This window comes from Phalaenopsis equestris, unplaced genomic scaffold (assembly GCF_001263595.1).
Source record: "Phalaenopsis equestris unplaced genomic scaffold, ASM126359v1 Scaffold000174, whole genome shotgun sequence".
Classification (NCBI taxonomy): domain Eukaryota; kingdom Viridiplantae; phylum Streptophyta; class Magnoliopsida; order Asparagales; family Orchidaceae; genus Phalaenopsis; species Phalaenopsis equestris.
The window spans coordinates 2,032,758-2,049,015 of NW_018164616.1; the positions used below are offsets into that span (position 1 = coordinate 2,032,758).

General features: G+C 37.4%; 1 protein-coding gene across 1 annotated transcript in view; it reads right to left on the bottom strand.

Moving 5' to 3' along the window:
- The window catches only part of LOC110022201 (kinetochore protein spc25), a 43,755-nt gene extending 32,411 nt beyond the window's left edge, over nucleotides 1–11,344 (bottom strand). The window contains exons 1-3 of the mRNA XM_020721030.1: nucleotides 10,910–11,344; nucleotides 3,040–3,105; nucleotides 1,773–1,919 (exon numbers count right to left, since the gene is read on the bottom strand). Coding sequence (XP_020576689.1) covers nucleotides 1,773–1,919; nucleotides 3,040–3,105; nucleotides 10,910–11,078 — 382 coding nt within the window. The 5' untranslated portion in view covers nucleotides 11,079–11,344. The remainder of the gene's footprint in view (nucleotides 1–1,772; nucleotides 1,920–3,039; nucleotides 3,106–10,909) is intronic.
- Between the last annotated feature and the right edge of the window lie 4,914 nt (nucleotides 11,345–16,258).

The window sequence follows — 16,258 nt, forward strand, 5'->3', positions numbered from 1 at the left end:
CTCCCTATCATTGGTTATACTTTAGAGTACAACTTTTTTATTTCAATTGAATGTATTTAACTACCGTGAGATGTCAACAACAGGTTCTTTATGTGCCAATGCCAATGTCATGGATTATCAGTCATGTAAAGAATGTGGCATTAACTAATTATCAAAGATATGCATCATAGTATATATATGCTAGTTTGGAGCTGACTCAAAATTAACCCAACCCAAAATTGTTCTACCTGAACCAAATCCAAATATTAAACGGGTCAAAAATTTCAATCTGAACTCAACCCGTTGACCCAAACATGACTCATATGACCTGATTAACATAAGTCGTATTCGGGTCAAAATTGGATCGATTTTGAGTTAATCTCGGGTCCTCGTGTTTGTTGGTTGATTTTGATTCAATTTGGGGTCAGCAGTGGAGCTGCAAATTAACCGAGCGTTTAGCAAGCTATTTGTAGCGGCTCGAAAAGAGCTTGTTCGTATTTGTTTGGTTAACTAATTGAATAAGTTTGAGCAATTTTATAAATGTTCGATTGTTAAATGACAAGCTTGAACAACTTCTTATACGATTTATTTATGTTTGCAAATAATACCATTTAAAGCTCGCAAATAAGCTCGTCAAGAAACTCAATAAAAGTTTTATTCAAATTTCATATATGAGATTGATTTAATGCTTATGAATAAAATCGGTTAAAGTTTAATTTAAGCTTATGAATAAGCTCATAAAAAGCATAATTTTAAATTAATTTATATTAAGATAAATTATATTTTAATTTATAGTACATAAACTAAGATAAATATTTATTTGCTTAGTAGCTCATTTATTTTATGCATTTATATGTTTATTTTAGTTGTTCATTTAATAGATTATTTAAAAGCTCATTTATTTTTGTAAGTTCAACAAGTAACTCATTTATAAGCTCGTTTGATTAGAAAATAAATAACTCAACCACACTATTCATTAATTTATTCAATAAATCTTATTTAGTTAGAAACTAAATAACACAATGACAATAATTTTAAATGGCTCAACAAAAGTTATTTAGATAGAAATTAAGTAGCTCGATAACTTACTCATAAATCAGCTCGATAATGACACAATTAACATATGAAACGAACAAGAAACAAACTCAAACAAGAACTAGCTTGAACATAAACACAAAACTTGATTAGAGCTCGAACACGGCTCAACCTCGAATATTATAAACAAGCTCAAGCTTGAACACAACCCCAAGAGCCTGAGATTTGAGCTCGAGCTCGACTTGAGCTCAAATTTTATAGACAAGATCAAACTTGAACACGGCCCCACTTAACTTTGCTTGGTTCATTTGCAGTCCTAGTCGGTGAATTGATTTTAAGTCAATTTCGGATTGATGGGTCGATTCCGGGTTAGCAAGCCAATTTTGATTCAATTTCAAGTTTGGCAGGTCAACCTGAACCCGACTTGAAAAAGGATTGGGATTCTTAATTTGAACCCAACCCAAAATTATTCGGGTCAACTCAAACATGGACTTTTTGAGTCAAAATCACGTCGAGTTGGTCTATCGGGTTAATTTTTTACACCCCTAACTTATTTGCCTGGTGCAATGAAACTTATTTCATTAGAAGTTGGTTTTTGATAACTCAACCCAAAATGAACAATAACCATTAACTTAATTGAAAAACATATTAGAGTTAAGGCTAACTTTATCCCAAGCAAATGAAGCCAACCAGCATAACAAATTGTGATTAAATTTAAGAATGATGACAAAAACAAAAGGTTAGGCAGTAACATTTACCAAGTAACTGCCGTGATAGCACTGCTTCATACTCATCCTTCTTTGCCCTCTGATCATCAACTGTTTTCTTCAGATGCTCAATTCTTACTACCATGGCAGAGATAGCTTCAGAAATGGATGTATGTTTGGCATCTTTGGAGGCATTTACTACAAAGATAGATAAATAAAAAGGCCATAATTACTTGTGACCAAGTCAAAGAGAACTAAAAACCACGCACAAAAGTGCTACAAATACTTCGGAAAAAAAAAAGAAATTTATGATCTTCTAGGTAGCAATCCCGCTGAAGAGGATATGTGGCATATAAAACGAATGTTATCAAAGAATAGTTACAACATGCTCCGTTACAGCAAAAAATATTATGCATTTCTGGGAGCAGCCAGAATTATTGAAGGCTAAACAAGACTTCATAACAACATTGTTTAACACTTCACAAGATCTAGGGAAATATAAAATCAAAAAAGAAAATACAATAAAAAATTGCAGATTAACTAAAATTGTCTGTTGCGTAGTTAGAGGTGACCACCCTTTAGCCCATAAAATACTTACTAAAACCGAAAACAAAATTACCAAAATGATCTGGCCCAAACCTGATAATTAGTTAGTTAAATAGCCAAAAAATGATAGTATCTAATAAACCTTCCTTTTAGGAGAATGATAAGTTGATGGTTTGGAAGGCAAAATATAATAAAAGCCATGACTAATTATGTTCAAAAGCTGCTCAATTATTGGTCAAGGTTTTGACGGACAAAAAATCAAAATCAATTTGTTTGGAGTCAAATGTTGAAATTAATCTTTTGTGACATAAAATCTACTTTATGGATGTATGTGTGTATGTATCTCTTCTCGAGTATTTATATCTGCATACAAATAAATGTTTGTATAGATGTATGTCTTTCCCATGTGTACATGTGAGACTGCATGACTGAGGTGCATATTTCTGGGTACTAGTATATATTTTTGCAACCATATAATGTATGTCGATATTTGATAATAATTATTATTTTAAATACTAGCATAAAATATTAATCAATAGTTAAAATAGCAATTATCATTTTAAATATATTTGCATATTTATGTAATAATAATGTGCAGCATGTTTACATCCGTTTATTATTGTAAAGAGTTCGTAATGTCCTAAATTTATTGGTACGTAAGCAATAAAAGACAACTTAAGAACTTACTAAGGGTCTTGAAAATTAGTTCTCTAGTTTAGATAACTTAAAAGATATATATTTACAAATAAAAAGTTTTCTGACATGAGAATACCTTTTAGAGCATAACGAAAACTGTCTTCCAATTCCTTTAAGTGATCTTTGAGCTTAGCAAGATTTCCTGCAGTGTTGGAACAAGACATGGTCAAACAAAAGAATAAAAAAACGACATGAGTGAGGATAAATAAAAAAATTAATTAAAATACAATGTTGAGAGTCTGGTTTGTGTGCCATAATATTCTCATAAAGGTAAGAGAATATTATGGCAATTTAATATGGCAATTTAATATGGCATTTAACATGATATTGCGCCCTAAAATTCAAAATACTGTAATCATAAGGAAGAATATGTAAAGAAAGGCTATTCGATGACTTTGACCACAATTTCAGGATCAACATAACCGTCCGTGTGATTGTGCTAAACAGCTGATCATTGCTCCATAGGCTAAAATTACACATTTATTATAACAAACGCATGCATCATGGGCATTTACTAAAGCTAAAACATGAGATATGCCTAATGAAATAACTGCTCCAAAAACAAATTTGTACATTCATTATATGGGCTTAAATAGGGTAGTACAAGGTTTTACAAGTAAATCAATAGACTTCTTCAATATTCCCTTTTTTTTTCCAATAGGATCCTAAATAAGGGTCAATTCTCAACACACCCCCTCAAGTTGGGCAAAAGATATCCACTAAGCCCATCTATTCACACAACCTAGACAAATCTAATGAACTAATTCCTTTATTGAGGCAGTCAGTTATTTGCTCTCCAGTAGCTACATGACTTAGCTCCAGTAGCCAATTATTTAGCTTTTCCTTGATGAAAAATCCATTGATCTCCATATGTTTGGATCTATCGTGTTGCATCAAGTTGTTGACAATGTTAATTGTTGACTTGTTGTAGCACCAAAGCTTCATTTGAGTTCCTTGGTCCACCTTGAACTCAACCAACAAAGCTCTCAGCCACATCATATCGGCAACTTCTAAGGCCATGGCCTTGTAATCTGCCTTTGCTATTGACCTCGCTACAAAAGAATGTTTCTCGTTCTTCCACGAGAACAAGTTGCCCCGCACAAACATATAGTATCCTGAGGTGGATCATCTGTCGTCTGCACAACTTCCCCAATCAGTGTCACAAAAACCCTCAATGTCTACATGTCCATTCTTCTGGAAAAACAACCCCTTCCCTGATGCTCTTTTCGGATATCTAAGAATATGATATAATGCATCCATATGACCTTTACTTGATCATGCATGTAGCGGCTCACCACACTCACGGCAAAGCAGATGTTGGGTCGAGTGCAACACGGATAGGTCAGACGGTCCACCAATCACTTGTACATCTCACAATCAATCGATTCTCCTGCCTTGCACTCAGATTGGTCTTCTAATCAATTTGAGAGGTTGTAAGTTTGCACCCAGCATGTTTGCTTCCGTGAAGAGATATTATACATACTTTCTCTGGGACAAGATCGTCCCCTCAAGTCCACGGTCACTTCAAACCCACGAAATTATATTGTAGGTTTGCACCGAGCATGTCTGTTTCCGTGAAGATATATTATACATACTTTCTCTCGGACAAGACCATCCCCTCAAGTCCACGGTCACTTCAATCCCACAAAATTATCTGAGTCGTTTAAGATCATTCACCTCAAATTCATTGTCCAATCTTACCTTTAGTTTAGCAACCTCTGTCTCATCATCATAGGTGACAATTATGTCATCAACATACACAACAAGTATGGTAGTTTAACATTCATGTTGTCAAAAAAATACAATATAGTCTGCATTTATCTGTTGATATCACATGCCCGCCATGGCCTTTCTAAACTATCAAACCAGACTCGAGAAGACTGTTTCAAGTTATATAGTGAGTTCTTGAGCCTACACTCCTAGCCCATGTTTCGACTGTACCGAATCCTGGTGGTATCCGAATATATACCTCCTCTGGTAACTCACCGTGAATAAATACACTCTCACATCAAGTTAGTGTAGACTCTACCCACCATTCACTGTCAGAAAAATCGGTATCCTCACTGTGCTCATCTTTGCTACCAGTGTAAAGATTTCATTACAGTTAATGTCATATGTCTGATTGCAGCATTGCAACACCAGTCATAGTTTGTACAGTTCCAACTTTCTTTATGGAGTTTATTTCACTATGAAGATCCACTTGCGCTCCACTATTTTTTTCTCTGTTGGTAGTGGCACTATTTCACATGTTCATTCTTTATCAAGAGCCTTAAGATCTGCATGCATAGCCACTTTTCACTTGAATCCTCCTTAACAATCTGACAACACTTGAGTATAGAGACAGTGTCCAAAAAAGCAATGCATGCCCCATGTAAAGGTGATATGTTAGAATATAAAAAAAAGTTAGCAATGTCATGTTCCCACATTAAACTATCAGAAGAATATTCTACATTGCTGCGAGAGGTTCTCCTTAAAGTTGAGGGGTTAGAAGATGAAGAAGGAGGAATCGTATCACCTGGGAGTTCTGAGTCAGAGGTGGATGGTGCAGGTGCTCAAGAGTTGGGGAATACCGGAACAAGAGACTAGCTGGCATAAGTGGCACTGTCAGCACGACTCCCTCATTTTGCTTCCTTTTTCGTGTATACACTCTTAGTTCATCTCTAGCCTTGAATCCCACCACCTCTAGATTCACTATCCTCATTTTTCGGTTCATCGACTAATGCATCCCACATCATAGGATAAAACTTTTCTCCCATGTGTACCACTCTCTCACCACTGATACTCACCCATCTTGCCTCATATCTCAAATATCTGATGAGTCACAGAAGGGTGAGGTCATCTCCACAGTGCAATATGGTTCAAATTCTCTAAATGGCATATTCATGCTCACAAATGTTATCTTCTCTCTCGGGCTCCAACAGTCATACGCCTTCTAAGTAGAAGAATAAACTATGAACACGCATTTCATAGCTCTAGAATCCAACCTTCCTTATTGATGGTAAGTTATCTTTCAAAAAACATACGCATCCAAACTTCAATGAGAAGATCTTGCTATTATCTCAACGTCTGATAATGAGACTTCAAATCCAACACCCTCAGAACATCTTGTTGATCAATTAAGCAGCCATCAAAATTGTTTAATCTCATAAGTGTTTTGAGACATTTATTATAATCGTCATGCTTCGAGCTATCTCTAAATAGGTTTTATTTTTCTATTTTGCTACATTTCGTATTGGTCTGTATAGACATGTAGTTTGATATGGTATCTCTTAGGCTGACAAGTATTCACCAATTGTTAGTATAACCAAATTGAGTCTAAATTGTCTTATGAAAGTTTTTAAGGCAAGCAACACAACACCCTTAATTTTCATCAAATCTAACCAAGTAAAACGAGAAAAGCAATAAAAAAATTACAAAATATCAATAATCATTCATAGAACTTGCAAAGTCAAACATCAGAATGCATCAAGTTAAAAATACTAGAACTATTCCAAGAACTGATATAAGAGCTCCTAATAAGCCTGTCAAACCCACAAGCATTACAAACAAGCTTTTGTATATTTGTCTTTTTCATATAAAGAATGATACAACTGACTTAATAAATTAAAACAAGCGTGTTTCATATGTTTGTGATGTAGCAGCAACACATCCTCCACACTCTTCTCAAATTCTCCGACTCTACAACTCTCTACCATGGATGTCGAAGTTGAATTCATCCCCTTCTGGTTCCCCTCCCGGTCCAAGTACCAGAGTCCATTATGTCACATTTCAGTCCCAGGCGTCCGACCCGTCCCTTCCTCTTGAAAAATCACTTTAAGAGCATCAAATGAAAAACACATTTTAGTTAGAGAATAATGGCACTAATGGATAAGATGTTCACTGGAAAAGAAGCATGAAAAGCATTGGATAAAGTCATATAATTAGTATCATCACAATACCCTTACCAACTAATGATTGTGTTGCACCATCAGCAGTTTGGATGTTCTCTGGTACTGCTAGGGGAGTTAGGGGAGTGTAGGAAGTAGTTTCACATGTTGAGACGTGTCGGAATCTACTACCTATTCTAATGATCCTGTGGTGGAAATAGAGGCAAGAAAATGTGTTTCAAAAGTATATTTGTTAGAGTGAGTATAAGTGATAACGTTACCCTTCAATGACAGTGGTTGGAAGCATCCTTAGCCCCATCTCCTGTTGCTTTCTGTTTTCTCTTCAACAACTCCAGACACTCATGATCCTCATTGGTAAAAATCACATGTCTCTCCCTCCTTTTCTACCATCAGACTTGCCTAGTAGCCCCCTTTTCCACCTTTACGACCACCAAAGCCAGGACCACGTCCTCTAACCTGTCCACGTTCACCTGTGTTTTTTTCCCCTTAAGTTGCTTACGACAGGTCTTGCTCAGATGCTCGACTTCACTACAGTTGTAGCACTTGTGAGTCTCCCCTTGGACACCTATAATACAAATGGATCGCACACCCAAAATCCACTCGGCTCAGGGTGTAGCTTCACACAACTCTCCTCTTGTATCATTACAATAATATTCTCATCCACTGAAGGGATAGTCAGTTGAGCTAGAAGAATTGATCTCCTCTAATCAAAGATCAGATCCATATGAGCTAGAAACTACATAGTCCTCATATGTGTAAAGCAAATTGCCACGGCTCGACATCGGTAAGAAGTGATCAAGATCTACCACAGCAGCTCTAGATCTATGGCGTATTCTTGAATCGATCATTCACCGTGTACCACTGCTTCTATCTCACATTAAATCTGTAACATTCTCATATGTTTCTCCATCCCAGCATAAATCCTCTTCAGCTTTGCTCGGATGTCCCTCACCTTTCGAATGTCATCTACTGATGATGTAATTGACGAAACCATCGATTTGAGTAGTTAGGTATCGATTAAAAAGTTTGTGGTCCTCCACTTATCTCCCTCAGCACTGTCACTATTTAGTTCATCCCTGATCAGATATCCCTCTAGTCTCTACTCTACTAGAGCAGCATCGACCTAACGTGACGAACTCAGATACGTAGTCGATGCATCAAGCTTCAAATACATATGAGGGAGATCAAGCTTCACCTATGTCGAAGCATGTGTTAAGGAAGTGGCTCCCGTAGAGACGGTAGCTCCTTGTATGAGCCTAATCAAGACCTTAAGAACTTCGGGACATATCTTCCCCAAAAGCTTCAATTTTTTACATCTCGCACTATCTCCATATCCTGACATCCTCAATCTCAAGGATCCAAGCATATTCACAAAGATCATATCACATGTCCTTCAAGTTTGTACGTCGCAATCTCATCATTGCCTTCCCAGTTAACTCTAATCGTGATTGTATCGTCGCGATCCCATCAACACATCCTTGGGTAGCTTGAATCGCGACTGTATCGTGAAGCTACAAATCATGATCCCATCGTTAGCGTCCCAGCTAAATCTAGTTGTGTTCGCTTCGTTCAACTTCACGAGGACGGAAATGAAGAGGAAGGAAGAGAAAGTTTTGGGTCTTTGTATGCCCGATTCCGAGTGACGGTTAGGTTAGGGTTGTTAGGGCTCTAAAACCATAATGAAATAATTGCCCCAAAAAACTAATATGTACATTCATAACATGGGCTTAAATAGGGTACAAGATTTTACAAATAAACCCCTAGATTTCTTCAATACTCCCATTTTTTCCAATCAGACCATAACTAACGTCCAATTCTCAACAATGCCTGGTCAAATTATATTTAAAGAGACAAGACTTTGAAGAGAAACTAAAAAAGTTACAGCAAATGATCATTTAAATAGTTCTTTGACATAAGAAAAAATAAGAAAAACTAAAATATTGTTGCCAACATGATTGACTACAACAAATTTGTATATTAGTGGATATATACGTGTGTTATGCTAGATCATAGAATGATAGGCTCAAACTACGCACTATTTTCCTTTCCTGTGAGAACAAAATATATTCAGTGTATCATTTTATTAATAGATTATTGGATAATGTAACCACGATATGGGAGAAGATCAATGGTGCACAAAATCAAACAAGTAAGTTGACCAAGCTAGTGATTAGAGAGAAGTTGAGGCGATGTAATAATTTATATAATTTGATAGCTATCTTATCATTCAACTTAAAGCGTTTCATATCTTATAATTATAACCCAAAAAAATATAATGAAAATGGTTGATCCTCGATGTAGAAGTATTAATCTCCGAACAACATAGGATTCATGGGTTCAGTCATGTGGTAGTTTCTCTTTTACACTTATGCCTTCAATGTTAATGTAGACAGTAACAACCCCTATTTAATCCTCTTGGACCACCGGTCCAACCAAGCCCGGCCATATATTTCATTCCACACTTTTTCTATATATATAAACTCTCAAATCAGCACTTAAGGCAAGACTCGGGTGAGCAAGTGAGTGAGAAAGGATGAGTAATGATGAGATTGGATAACAAGGCTCAAGACAATGATTTACGTCAAATACTACGGCATGTTTCATACAGATATGAGCAAGCGGTGATCAGCAACCACGCCTACCTTTACAAGTTCAATGGTGAGAAAGCCAAGCAAGGGGAAAATATAAGTGTCAATGTCTACTTCTTATTCTCCTCCTTTTTACACCACCACTACCTTCATCTTTGTGTGCTTAAAAGGTAAACCTCAATCCTAGTTTCTCATATTGTTATTAACGCTTGATTAAATTGTATTGTTCTATAGAAATGAAATAGGGTAGTGTTAGGAGGCTCTAAATTGGAAATGAGATTACTCAAAACTAATTGAATCCTAACGTAGCATTATTTATGTGATTGATTTTCTCTTCAAAGTGATACTATCCAAGTGTTAAATTTGTGAGATAAATGTTGTGCATGTGTAGAAGCTCTAAAAAATTCTAAAATTTAATATATATATATATATATACACATAAGTATATACATATAAACTACAACATGATGGGTTAATTTATGAAACTTAATATTTAACTAAATAAAATATTCTAAAAATAATCCCTAACTATCTGTGTGTCTCAAGATATCAAGTTTCTCCAATTTAGTCTCTTGAATATACAAAATTAATCCGAAATGGCTCTCATATAAAAATTATGATAAAAATTTATCCCCATTGTAGTCTCTCAATTATATAAAATTGACCTCAACTAAGTACACAAATGATCAGTGTGGATCAATTTTGAAAGGTCAATGGACTAAATTAGAGAAATGTAGTACTCTAGGATTAAATTGACCACATTCGAACAATCAAGGGACTATTTTGAATTTTGACCCTTAACTAAAACATTAATTTAAAAGAAGGGATATTGAATTGCGTTGCTAATGAAGGTTTGACCAATTTGTAGTAATAATGTTTGTTTTAAGTTTATTATAAGAAAAATATTAACATAGAGAACAATAATAATGCATGGCTAATGGGGTTAGTTATGAGGTAAAAATTAGGCCAACTATTATAATTATTTATTACAACAATATGCTTGATTAATTATTATGATTATATAAAGTTTAGCGTTTGATGTATCGAATGCTCTAATTTAGATCCATTTGAATATGGGGGTTTGTGAAACACCGCACATTGGAGCAAGAACGATCAACATCATGAACAAAATTTTAGATTATTTGTGATCTCTATGTGGAAGGTGATTCTTTGTTGTTTAAGAGATAAACTTACCCTTGCTATATAGGGATGCATTTATTAATACTTATTCTTGTAAAGAGATTTCATGTACTAATGTTAGCTTCGATAAATTTAAGAACAGATAAAAGCTAAGAACAATAACTAGCATCTAAAAGAAAATAATTTTGAAACTATCATGTCTTTTATAGGCATTCAACTACATGGGTCGAGAAAAAGCAATGAAACACGTTATAATGTTCCCTAGAAACAGCACGGCTGGAACAAATTGGGTTTCCCGTTGCCGAGAAACCCTAGAATAGCAAAATCTGACCTCGATTTATTTGGGCATTTTCAACTAATGCCTTTATGGACTTGATCGACTCCCGAATGGAGGTCGCCAGAAGTCCATATCTCTCTCGGCAGGCTCGTATTTCCTGCTCACAGGCCATTCGAAGCTGCGCCATCTTCGCGCGCGTAGGCTCGTTGGATGCCATCGCCATCACTCCACTGTTGCTTCAAAGCATAGCCGCACTCCCTTTTGCGGTGCCAGGAGGTGTCACACCAGCGCAAAAACCTAAACTTTCGCAGAAAGTCTAGTCACCTGAAGGGTGAAGATCGCCGGAAGTTGTACGGCAACGGAGGGGGAGAGATGTTGGAATGGGGAAGAGTGGTTGAGAAGCTGGAGAACCTCGTCAAGGCTTTCAAAATTACCTTCAGCCCGCTCTTTGGTAAGCTTCTGTGGCATAATTTGTGAGGAATGTTGCCGAGTTCAAATTTAGAGGCCTCTATTTTTTAACCCTAAATTGGGCCTTCGCTAGTTGGCTGGTTAAGTTGTAAATGTAATTACTTTTTTTTTTAATCATTACATCTGTTATTTTGCGCGCGGCCGAAGTTTGGTCGAATTCCTTTATTTTGAATAGAAAATATGAGAGTTTCAAAGTAAATTGTTTTTATAAAATAGGTGTAAGGTAGAATACATGAAAGTGTTTTAAATTATTATTATTTGATTGTTATTATTAAATAATTAAAATATCACAGAATTTATAGTTCTCAAAAAAGTTAAAAAGTTGCATTTAAAGTATGTTCGAAAACGGGTCCAAACCCAAATTATCATATAGGAACAGACACTGAATCGAAGTGGAGCGGAGCGGAGCGGAGCGGAGCGGAGCGGAAGAATCTGTCCAAATTGGGAAGTTACGTGGGTTGGGGTGCGGGGGCAAAGTCCCGCAGTATGATACAAAGGTAATGCTGTAATTACATATTGTGTCTAAGGTTTACTCTTGGGGTTATAAATAGGTCTGTCAGTAATCCCAGAAGGTATTCCTGATTTCTGTAAACCTCTTTCTGAATAGTAGAAGTAACTCGTCTCTCTGCTCCCGAGAACGTAGGCATCTTTGCCGAACCTCGTTAAATCTCTGTGTTCTTCTGGATTTGTGTCGATTACTGTTTTTCTTCGTCCTAATTTCACAACAAGTGATATCAGAGCCTGGTTCGAGTGCAGGGAAGAAAAATTAAGGCGACGCAAAAAGAAAGGTTTGCGGCAGTTTCGATTTGCCGGAGATTTGAGGGAGAGGAATTCGGCGAAACCAGAATTTCAACGCAGTTTTTCGGCTATTCCAGGAAACAGCCAGTTCGCAGACGCCTTTCGCAATTGGTTCTCCTCTCGCGGCAGAGATGTTCGGAGACGTGCGAGGCTCTGTGAATCGGGCGAAAGTTCTTGCGGAAGGGAACCGGGCAGCACTTGGAGGCAAAGCTGTTCGCGGAATTTACGGACGTAGCAGAGGGAAGCTGTTCGTCGCCTGGGCGGACGGTTCAGGAGACGCTGTTCGCGGAGGATCACCGCAGTTCGCGAGATTCTCGACAGGAATCGCAGGCGTTCGCGGTTAGAGGAGTTTGCGTACATTATTGCCTCTTCCCCAGGCGAAGGCGGAGGCTTCTGCGCGGCAGAAGGTTCGCGACACGGGAAGTTCGAGAATCGCGGGTAAATGGTTGTCGTAGAGCCAGATTCGCCGAGGAGCTGCGACGGCAAGCTTTGGACGTAGGAATACGTAGAAAGAAACGAAATTGGAAGGGAAGGAGAATCTTGGATTTTCAATTTCTTCTTGGGTTCCGATTTCTGGGAAAGGAAGAACTTGTTGGAGGAGAAAGGAAAGTTGCAATTTATTTTTCTTTTGCGTTGGTCGCGGAAAGGAAGGAAAATCAAAGGAATATTTGAGAATATTCTCCGTCAAAACAGGGAAAATTAATTTCCTTTGCTGCGGGAAATTAATTATTAGGAGAATATTATGGAAAAAGTAAAGTTATTGATTTCGACTTAATTAAAATAAAAATTATTTTTAATTAAGTTGATTTAAAGAAAATATTTAATTAAGGAAACTTAATTAAAATTTTCTCTATGCTGGAGACTGCGGATTTGGAAGGGATACTTTCAAATTTTCTTGGAGGAATGATATATTTCAATTTAAAAAAAAGGGGTCTAAGCAAGGATTTTTACAAAGGAATTTTTTGCAAAAAATTTCATTGCAGGTTTAATTTTTCAGATGACGTTTTCTGGTGCGAAATTTGAGGTGGTGAAGTTTGACGGAACTGTTAACTTCAGATTATGACAAACCAGGATAAAAGATCTATTGGCTCAACAGGGAATCTTGAAAGCTTTGCGGGCGACGAAACCAGATGCCATGGAGGATGAAGATTGGGAAGAATTGCAACAGCGAGCGGCAGCGACGATACGTCTATGTCTGACAGAAACTTAGCAGATGAGGTTATGTATCACGTGATGAATCTGAAATCTCCATGGGAGATTTAGAAGAAATTGGAAACTCAGTTTATGGTAAAATCTCTGACGAACAAGTTGTATCTGAAGCAAAAATTGTATGGGTTGAAGATGCAAGAAGAGTCTGATCTAGCGCAATATGTTAATGGCTTCAATCAAATAATCACAGACCTGTCACGGCTTTATGTGAGAATTGAGTCTTGTTCCTTGCCCTCTTCCTATGAACACCTGGTGACTACTCTGACATATGGGAGAGAGACTATCAAAGTTGATGAGATTACTGCAGCGTTGTTGGCTCACAAGCAACGGAAGCAGAATGCAGGGGAAAGCTCTCACGGCGACAGTTTATATGTTAAGGGTAAGCAGGATTGTGGAAGGAAGAAAGAGAAGGAGCATTCTGGAAGGCAAAATTCCATATCCAGGTCTAAAGGCAAAAAGACAATTCATTGCTACAGTTGCAATGAACCAGGTCATATGAAGAGAGATTGTCCAAAGCTGAAGAAGCAGACTGAGAATAAAGGTGATGCTTCATCGAAGTCTGTAAATGTGATGCAGAATGATAATTCAGATTGCAGTGATGGCGATATGCTCTCAGTTTCATCAACTCAGTTCACGGATGCATGAATTCTTGATTCAGGGTGCTCTTATCACATAACACCTAACAGGGGTGGTTTACTCCATACAGGTCAACTAATTCTGACTCAGTCTATTTGGGTGATGATAGATGTTGCAATATAGTCGGTATTTGAGAAGTCAGAATTCAGATGTATGATGGCACAGTTAGAACGTTATGTGATGTCAGACATATTCCAGATCTGAAGAAGAATTTTATTTCCTTAGGCACTCTACACAGAAATGGTTTTATTCCTAAGGCTGATGAGGATAGGGAAACCATCAGAATTGTTAAGGGTGCACTGACGGTGATGAAAGGAAAGTTGACTGCAGGTAATATCTACAGACTGTTAGGGAGTACAGTTGTAGGTGGAGTTCATTCTGTTGAGTCAGATAATGACAGCACAAAGCTATGACATATGCGTTTGGGTCATCTCAGTGAACGTGGGATGGTAGAATTGCATAGAAAAAATCTGTAGCATGGGGTTAAAAGCCGCAAGCTCGATCTTTGTAAGTTCTGTATTCTTAGAAAATAGATTAGAGTCAGTTTTATGACTGGAAAGTACAAAACTGAAGGAATTCTTGAATATGTGCATTCTGATGTATGGGGCCCTACTAGGGCGTTATCATTGGGAGGATTTAAGTATTTCGTTACCTTTATACCAGGAAAGTTTGGGTGTATTTCTTTAAGCAGAAATCTAAAGTCTTCTCTAAATTCAAGTTGTGGAAAGTTGAGGTGGAGAACCAAATTAGCAGAAATATCAAGTATTTGAGGTCCGATAATGGTACAGAGTACACAGATTCACAGTTTCAGAAGTTCTGTGAGGAGCATGGGATTCAAAGGCATTTTTCAGTGCGCAGGACACCACAACAGAATGGTGTGGCAGAAAGGATGAACAGATCTTTAACTTAAAAGGCAAGGTGCTTGAGACTGAATGCAGGACTTCCTAAGAGTTTCTGGGCAGAGGCTGTGAATATGACATGCTATCTCATCAATAGATCACCTCAAGCATCATTGGGTGACAAGGTCGCAGAAGAGGTATGGACAGGTAATCCAATTAAATTTGATTATTTATGGATTTTTGGATGTCATGCTTATGTGCATGTACCTGAAGAAGAAACATGTACCTAAGATGAAATATCCAAACTTGATGCAAATTCCAAGAAGTGCATCTTTCTAGGCTACAAGAAATGTGTGAAAGGATACAAGTTTTGAGATCTGATTGCAAAGAAGATGGTGATCCGCAGAGATGCAGCGCAGAGATGATCCGCAGAGATGCAGTTTTTTTATGAGCAGTTTATGTTACAGCAGAATCAAGACAAGGTGTCAGAGAAGAGTTCCAATTCAGATGCTGTGCAGATGGATTTAGAACAGCAGCCAGTAACTTCTGAGAGAGGTGAAAGTTCAAATTCAACACCTGGTGATTTTATTCCAGATCATTTGCAGAATTATAATCTAGCCAAAGATAAACAGAGATGCACCAATGTAAGGCCTCCTAGTAGATTGGGTTATGAAGACTTGGTCTCTTGTGCACTTCTCATCAGCAGCGATGATCCAGCCACTTTTCAAAGAGCTATCACTAGCAAGGAGAAAGAAAAATGGATGGGTGCAATGGTTGAGGAGATGGAGTTTTTGCAGAAAAACCACACTTGGGAGCTAGTTCAGATTCCAGAGGGAAAGAAGGCTATTGGGTGCAAATGGGTCTACAAAAGGAAACCAACAGTATCAGAAAAAGAAGGGGAAAAGTTCAAGGCTCGACTTGTTGCAAATGACTGATTGCAAAGGGATTTTCACAGCAGAAGAGGATTGATTATGATGAAATTTTTTCTCATGTGGTCAGACATACTTCAATCAGGGCAATGTTTGCATTAGTAGCTATTTGGGATTTGCATTTGGAGAGGTTCAAACTGCTTTCTTGCATGGTGATTTAGAGGAGCAGATTTACATGGAGCAACCAGAAGGGTTCACTCAACCTGGACAGGAGCATCTGGTTTGCAGGTTAAAGAAATCGCTGTATGGGTTGAAACAGTCTCCAAGACAATGGTACAAGCGGTTTGACTCCTACATGATGCAGATTGGCTACAGGCGATGTGAGTATGATTGTTGTGTTTATGTGAAAAGCCTTGATGATGGTTCTATTATTTTTTTGTTACTGTATGTTGATGATATACTGATTGTTGCAAAGAATATGAATGATGTTTGTGATTTGAAAGCTTTATTGAGCCAGGAATTTGACATGAAAGACTTGGGTCCTACGAAGAAGATTCTTGGAATGGAGATTCATCGAGACAGAG